Raw genomic sequence first — 8,195 nt, 5'->3', positions numbered from 1 at the left:
AAATGCTTGCCACAGCCTCTGATGCAAGTCCCAAATCATGAGAGATAGTTTAACCAGTCAGCAGAAGAAAATCATTTCATTTATTCAGCAAATGAGGGACAATTTTTTTCTATCACTTTGACTCCTTTTAAATAAATGAACTGTTGTTAATTATGATCTCCCTAGCTTTTATCCTTTAATCTCTGGTTTTAAATTCTCTGGTAGTAATTGCTCTTAAACCTATGCCTGGAGTCATGACTGCAGACAAAAGCAGGTTTTCTACAGCAATTAAACAAATAAAGCCCTTATTTTTTTTTCGCGCTAAACTACAATATTTAATTAGTACAATGATAGTCTTCTTCCTTAAAGGGATGATGACAATATTTAAAGTGTGTATATACATTTAGGCTGCAGGGCTCTGTTGTACAGGAAAATTCTTGAAGACTGGATGTACACATATTCAGGTAACTCTTTATTTGTCACCTCACTCATTACTCTCACTGCTTTTTTTTCCACAACACAAATGCTAAATTATACATTGTGTATCCTTCCAAGTGCAGTAGATCAATTTTTAAAACAGATCAGCAGGAATAACCATGTTACAAACTTCTACTCCGCTGGAGTGTAGGTTCTCATAACTTCATTTAATATTGATATCAGCTCTATTCAGATTTTGTAAAAGCAAACACCTTTAGCAAATTTGGTGGGAATGATGATACATTTTGATACAGCTATTGTACAGGAGTGTATACATATATAAATCTATAGATAGATAATTATATACAGTTTAATATATGACACATATATGTTTCCTACTTACATTTTTCTTTTTTAGTAAAAACAAAGCAGTTTTACTGTACATAGATGTGCAAAGCTACATTAAGTCCTGAGTAATTCAAGGGATCATTAATAACCTATGGTGAATTCTAGTTTTTCAGCTGAAGATCCAGCAAATTCTGTAACAAACATGTGAACAAAACCGCATTTAAAAAGATGCATTCAGCTTTGCGCTTGTTTTGTGCTTAGCAGAAAAAGCTTGGGGATACACAGTAGCTACTTCGATTTGGGAAAAATGTCCTCGAACAGTCAAGGCTAAATGAACGTCCTATTTGTAGGGATTTATACAAGTTTTAAGTGATGCCACTTACATCCAATTTGTCAAGCATGGAAGACTTTAGTCATGATTGGCTCAAAAAAATTCCTCTTGCAGAATATAAAATTCTGTGTAAACATCAGTGTTTAGGCATTATAGAAAAGTTTTGATTCAAATGAGGGGGAAAAAAAGTAGAGTGAAATATTTTAGAATGCTTTTCTTGGGATATAGCCAGCCACATGGTAGGAATATAAAAAAGAAATCTCGGAGGGTATTTTGGTGAAAGAAGAAACCAGATGAAAGTCATTTAAGGGTGGTCTGGTAGCCACCCACTTCGGGAGGTCCCAGGTCGGCTTGGCTTGGGCAGCCTGAGAACATCAAGCCACATCCATCTCACCATGGGGGATGGACTCTGCTGAGCAGAGAGAAGGAAGCACAGGGAAAAGGCCACATTCGCCTGCAATGGAACAGTGACAGCCACCTGTCCAGGTGAGCAGCAGCAGCAGGCAATGCCCTCCCACCCAACCCGCCCATGTTCCCAGACTCAGGCACTAGGTAGGAAAATGTGAGGTGATCCAACTGGCTGCTGAGAGCCTGCCTTGGCAGAAGGAGGCCACCTGGCATCTGACCGCGTTGACAAGAAGGCACTGTGTTGGCGGATCCACCGTCACCCTTGGCGCTACCCCGTCCCGTGGCTGCTGTAGTCGAAGACTCCTTTCTTGAAGAACGGCGAGAACTCGCAAATGCTGTGTTTGGAGAGGGTCAGTCCCACCTTGTCGATGTGCAGAGGAGATGTCGCCGACTGCAGCATCACGCTGAAAAAGTCCCTGAGGTATTTCTGGGGAGATACAAGGATGAGGATAAGGTAAGTCGAGATATTGCCGGGTGGAGGCAAGGAGGGGAGGAATGTCCCCAGGCAGCCTCAGTGGCCACCTGGACAGGAAATGTCCCCGCCAGTAAAAGCTGCACCCGATAATGTCCTTGATGGCACTGGCATCACCAAGCCAACCACAGGAAACATGAGAAGACTTGGGCAGATTTTGCGATTCACAGCAATGCTGTCTCCAGGCTTTGTGTAGACAGTGCCCAGAGAAATGGCATGGTGCCGGGCCCAGGGGGGCTGCTTTTCAGCAACCATGTCACTTGGATAAGAGTAGGGTGGAAAACAAGTGGATTTCTCTTCTATTTATTCATGAAACAGAAAGATACTGAAAAGGAACAGAAAGGCCATCAAACATGATGCTTACTGGACAGTGTCTACTCTAAATCTTACAAAATAAAGGGAAAGGAGTAGGCACTCAGTGAGGGACGCTCACGTCCTATAGTCGAGGGTCTGGGTTTGAATCCTGGCTCCATTTCCCATCCCAGCTTCCTGTTAACGCACATCTTGGGAGGCAGACAGTGCTGGCTCAGCTAGTTGGGTCCCTGCCACCCAAGGTAAAGACTCAGCTCAAGTTCTGTGTTCCTGGCTTCTGCCAGGTCCATTACTAGATATTGTGGGCACCTGGGCAATGAAGAGCAGAGTGCGGATCTCCCTGTCTGTCTGCTTTGTTTTAATAATAATAATTTAAAAAAATGGGAGGAGTAGTCCCAACTACTGATAATAACAGATAACTTTGCAAAATCCCATTATCATCAATAGTAAGAAAGTCCTATTGGGATGAACCACTCTGGATCTCCTGCAAAATAGATCGCAGTGTCCACCTTTCCTAGCACTGGGGCAGCCAAGCTGATCTGAGACTAGGATATGAAGCATTGGAGACCAAAAATGCAGGTGATGGAGGGATGCATTCAAGGAGAGGTCATGTAAGAATGGCTCATCTATTTTAGGTCATGAAAACCTCACATACAATAGAAAGTGGCATGGAGGAAAGGGGTTAAACATTTATTACTCTCTGTTTGCTTAAACAATTTAAACATCCTGGTGCAAAGTTAAAAACTAAACATAATAATTTGGGACTTTCGAGTAACAACAGCAAAAATTGTCTAAGCAGTATGATGTGTGATGGAGAACCGAGGTGCCCAACTAGGGAGATGCTATTCCTGCCATGCATGGAGGCATTTTGACATGCCAGATGGGTGGAAGCCAGGACTGTTGTCAATGCCCAGCAGGCCCAGAAAAGTCCCAGGAACAGAGAATTTCTGGTACCAAAAGTCCACAGCCAAGAGACCTGGCCTAGGAGAAAGTAGGATTCAGCTACTTCTATCAAATGCCAACCTGAAATTAACTCCTGGGATGAGACACCCTGCCTAGGGATAATGTGTTAGTTGGTTTCTCAAACATAACAAGGATTACTAATCACAACACTGTTTAACAGGTTCCAAACAAGCCTTCCAATATTTAATTCCTTACACTTTATGCAAGGAAACTGATGCGCCACCTACCGTATGTTCTCTTACTGTACGATCTGACAAGTGCTGAACCAAATGTAACCTTGCCACGGCAAGATAATAGAAGCCTGCATACTGTCCACAAGTTTCTGAAGTTAGCAAAGGTTATGTGAGCATCCAGCCCTGTCCAGAACTGGTCTTCATGCTGTATCTATCTCTCAGCAAGGAAGCTGTTGCTGAGAGACCATTCAAGAAGGAAGATTTGGAAGTGTCCACCAGCCTTGGTTTTCCCAGTTCAACATGCTTCTGATCCAGTGGTGCTGGGACAACCTCTCAGAAAAGGACTGAGGTTAATCAGGTGCCGAAGCCAACCACTGACAGATGAAGCTCTTCATCCCAGTGTTTGCTAATATCAGGGAAGCAAAGCAAAACTTGCACTTCAGCTTTTCCGGAGGATGGGACCCCGAGGATAGCAACTCTAATGGGTCGTGAATCCCCCGAGACATGGGGACCAGTAAATACTGCAGGCTTCCCCTAACCAGCCAAGGCTTGCAGAGGAATGCAGGCACACACCTGCAGACTTTGGGAAAATTCAGTGCAGAATGATTTAGAATAAAGCAGAGAAGGAGCTTGCCCATGTGTGCACAGATATGCCACTCCTGAACAGCTGACAGGGAGGACGAAGCGAGACCCATGGCATGGGTAGCCTATTGGGGGCTCGCGGGCGGCTTCCACCTCGGGAACCCTTTGGATTACAGGAACGTTCAGACTGATGTTTACGACAAACCTGCCTTCAAGATGAACTCTGCCAGACTAGGAGGCAATTTAAATCTGGGAGCAGATGTTATACCAACATTTGTCATCATTAGTTCACAAAGTTGAGTTCTTTTAAGGGGACAATAAAGCCTGGAGGTTGTAATGAGAAGAGAAATCAGAGTTAAAAATATAAATAAAAGGAAAGGAGGAAATATTGGAGACACTTTTCCTGCCAGAGCACTGCCACAAAGACAGAACAAGCCAACTAAATTCATTTCTGGCACTGCAGTATCGTGGGTTAAGCCACAGCCCATAGTTCTGGCATCCAATATGGGCAATGGTTCAAGTCCCAGTTGCTCCACTTCTGATCCAGTTCCCTGCTAATGAGCCTGGAAAAGCAGTAGAGGATGGCCCAAGTGCTTGGGCCCTTGTGGGAGACTCAGTAGCAGCTCTCAGTTCCTGACTCGGACTTCAGATCGACTCAGCTCTGTCTGTTGTGACCATCTGAGTAGTGAAGTAACTAATGGAAGATCTCTCTCTCTGTGTCTTACAAATAAGTAAATATTTTTAAAGTTAAGTAAAGTCACATGTATGCCTTGATGGCAACTCTCAGAGAGGACGATCTGCTTCGACTAACTTGGAACATTATAGAGGAAGGTTTTCTTTGCAAAAACATATCTCGTTGGCCAGGGGAAGCAGGCAGCCTTGGCTTTCTTTACACAGGTCACCTCCTCAAGGCATGGAAATGTTGAGAGCAGATGTTTTTGCAATGTCTTCGAAGTAACCTCAAGTCTGGAAGATGAGGCATGATCACTGTTAGCTGTGTCCAGGGTCAGGTGCTCCAAGTGGGCTGAGCAAGTTATGATGAAAACCAAGGGTCTGGGGCAAGGGCTAGTGACAGAATAGTAACTGCAGAGTGTTCTTGAAGTCAGTGTCCCCCTCTTCTCTGTAGCCCCCCAGTCAGTGCTGGCAAACTGCCACGTTTAGGAAATATTCAGATTTTGGTTATTACATCTTTTGTTGTTGTTCAAATTAAGGCAAACACACAGAGAACAGGATGCAGCCTAGTGAATTTTCACAAAATGAACACCACTATGTGACTAGCATCTAGATATAAACAGCACTAGCCAGCAAGCCTCCAGGCCACCCTCCTCGTTCCCCCCTCTTCCACATTCGATCCCCTCTGCCTAGGACTCCTGCTATCCTGACTCCTACCCAGGATTAGATGTTAGCTTTTGCAAGTGCTGAACTCCTTGCTAATGGAACCACCCTGGGCACACTGCTCTGTGGCTGGCGCGTGCAGTTCCACACCATGCTTGCAGGATTCACTCCCACTGTGCATGTGTTCGGGGTGTGCCCAGCACTGCAGCTGAGCAGCACTTCCCCTGTGAGCACACTGGCTGGTCCAGGTGCCTGAGCTGTTTCTCCTCAACAAAGAAATTCACTTTCATATATCATGGGTGTCTGGTGAGACAGGTTGATCGTTATTCTTCCAGTAAAGATGTTTCTCCCTAGGGTGGCAGGCTCAAACACAGATCAGCCCATGTGTTAGAACTCATTCCTTAGAAATAGTGGGAACACATTATAATTATATGGAAGATATTCAACATGCAGTTCCAAAAGAATGTCTTATGCCTGTGTGCAGTGTTTTCTGCAGTATCTATGGCTGAAGGGAGAACATGGCCAGTCCTGTCAAAGCTATCACTTTTTCTGTGGCCCCATAGACATTCTAGACTTCCCTGGCCTGTGAAAAAATGAGCTTGTGAATAGAGCAGCATCCTTGGGGCAGTGCGCTCTGCAAAAGGGAAATGCAGAATAGAAGGACATTAGGAGTTTAAGTGACTACACAGGGTCAGAAGGGCATGGTATAACCAGGAGTTGTGAAATTCAATATCCAACGTGTCTTTCATAGGACATTTTCTCCATGAGAGAGAAAGAGAAGAAAAAGAAGGACACAAAGAAAGAGAAAGAAGGAAAGAGGGAGGGAGGAAGGAAGAAAAGCAAACAAACAAACAAACAAACAGGGAAAGAAAGAAATGAAGGAGGGAAAGAATGGAATATTCGAATGTCCATAGGCTGTTAGGGACCTGCACAAAGCCTGCCACTCTAGGCCTCCCGGGTGTCTTGCTTTGTTAAAGCGCTCAGGGAGGTCAGGACAGCAAGTGCATTCTCCCGGGGTTGTGAGGGTCCTCTCCTAAACCCGGGGAGGACGTCATGGAGGACCAACTCCTCTGTCAGGAGATTGCAAGCCGGAAACCAGAAAGGATGGCAGAGACCCAGGGAGAAGGCAGATGCCGAAAGGAGATGGCAGCGAGGTGGAGGGAGCAAGGGGGAGAGGGATGGAGGGGAAAGAGAAGCAGATGACAGGAGGGGCGTGGACCACATGAGGGACAGATGCCCACACACGGATTTGTTTGCAAGGTGGCAAAGGTATTTAAGAATCATTAAAAACAAGATACAAAATCAGACATGAATCTAGGTGATTATTTAGTTTTTGCTGCTTGGATCAACACTAAAATGAAAAAATAACATGCTTTCTCATCAGGAAATCAAATTTAGATGGCGAATCTTCAAGGCATATTTCAGTACCAACACTGAGCAGTATGACTTCATACAATGCCTTTCTCTGACAGGTTTCAGGTAGATGAGTTTGCTGCTCGGGGAAAGTCAACCTTGGTGGGGTGATGAGCGGGTTAATGGTGAGAGGTGACCACCGCCATGGGTCTGTGTGAAAGGGTATGTGACTCCAGCACGTGATTTCAAAAACTCTCTCCCAAACAGAAGACATACCCTGTGGCTGACGGTGGACTCCTAAAAGCGGAGACTGAGGGAGACAAGCAGGATAATGAGGGACACCCCCTTTGGGGCTCCTGAACCCCAAAGCAGGTCTTTCATGTTAACCCGTGCCTGGCCACACCCCGTACACGTGCAGGACTGCTCCCAGGGGTACACACTAATGGGACGAGCCAGGATCTCGTTGCTCTTAGGCGAAGCCATTTATCAGGAGCACAGGACAGAGAGGTTTATTGATCTATCTTATTGATGAGGTGGGGAAGTCTGCCATACAGGGTTTGTAAGTGGGGAGCAGGACTGACACCCCAACCTCCCATCCGCAGAGACTGATAGGATGCAAGTCCTGTTGACTGTAGGGCCAGGCCCCCACCCCGGCTAAGCTGGCACCCCATGCCTCCCAGTGTAGGCACTTTGACTCTCACCATCTCAGCTGCATGGTGTGGGCTGCACCTGCTGCCTCTCCCGGCTGACAAGGCTCTCTGGGGACCAGCATGTACTAGGTCCCCAGAGCTGATGTGCTGACACAGGGAAAGACAGTTTTCCCCGTGGGGACAGGCGCAGTGCAGTTCCTCCCGAGTGCTCCCCAATGTGCTGGGTGAGCAGTGGGGAATCCACCAGTGCTTCTTCCTCTCCACAGTGCCCAGATCTTTGTAGGAACAGACACCTCTCCCTTCTCTGGCGATTGCTTGTCTGGCTAACTCAGGGCAAAAGGCTGGCAATTTTTTTCCCTCTGTTTTTCTGAAACAGCTAAGTTGCAAAGAACTAATAGGGCTGGTGCTTGGGGTCCACAGGAATTGACAGTGCTTAGGGACACACAGCTTCCAGACAGGCATGACTGCTTCTAGGGGCATTTCCAAGAGTGAGAGCCATTCTGGCTCCTCAGCAAAACTCAAACGGCTTCCCACAGCCTTTGTTTCCACCAGATCCAGGTGGACAGTTCCTAAAGGAGTTGACGTTCCGCCCCGTCCTCTCCCAGGCCACCAGCAGGAGAGTCTGTAGGCCTTAGTGCAGCTCCCCCAGGGCTTGTCTGTTGTCAGGTCTGGGCATGCCCCATCTCCCATCTCTCAGGAACAGGTGGATCCCATCTGGCTTTGCAGAGTGCCATTTCAGGAGGCTGAGGGTACCCTAGCCAAGCCCTACACCAGCAGGCTCCCACCCTAAAACTGATCCATGGACCAATCTTTAAAATTCCAACACCACTTCAAAATGCAACTAAACATTATTAATCTTTTCTGAACCCAAA

At 46.2% G+C, this 8,195-nt stretch overlaps 1 protein-coding gene across 2 annotated transcripts in view; it reads right to left on the bottom strand.

Moving 5' to 3' along the window:
- Positions 1–870: 870 nt before the first annotated feature.
- Positions 871–8,195, bottom strand: part of KIF16B (kinesin family member 16B) — a 254,449-nt gene continuing 247,124 nt past the window's right edge. For both annotated transcript variants that reach the window (XM_040981816.1, XM_040981817.1), the window contains one exon: positions 871–1,910. In XM_040981816.1, the coding sequence (XP_040837750.1) occupies positions 1,752–1,910 (159 nt within the window). In that variant the 3' untranslated portion in view covers positions 871–1,751. The remainder of the gene's footprint in view (positions 1,911–8,195) is intronic.

Source organism: Ochotona curzoniae, unplaced genomic scaffold (assembly GCF_017591425.1).
Source record: "Ochotona curzoniae isolate NIBS_2020 unplaced genomic scaffold, NIBS_Ocur_1.0 contig_3520, whole genome shotgun sequence".
Classification (NCBI taxonomy): Eukaryota; Metazoa; Chordata; class Mammalia; order Lagomorpha; family Ochotonidae; genus Ochotona; species Ochotona curzoniae.
The sequence above is the reverse complement of the archived record's forward strand: the minus strand, read 5'-3'. Positions and strand labels throughout refer to the sequence as shown.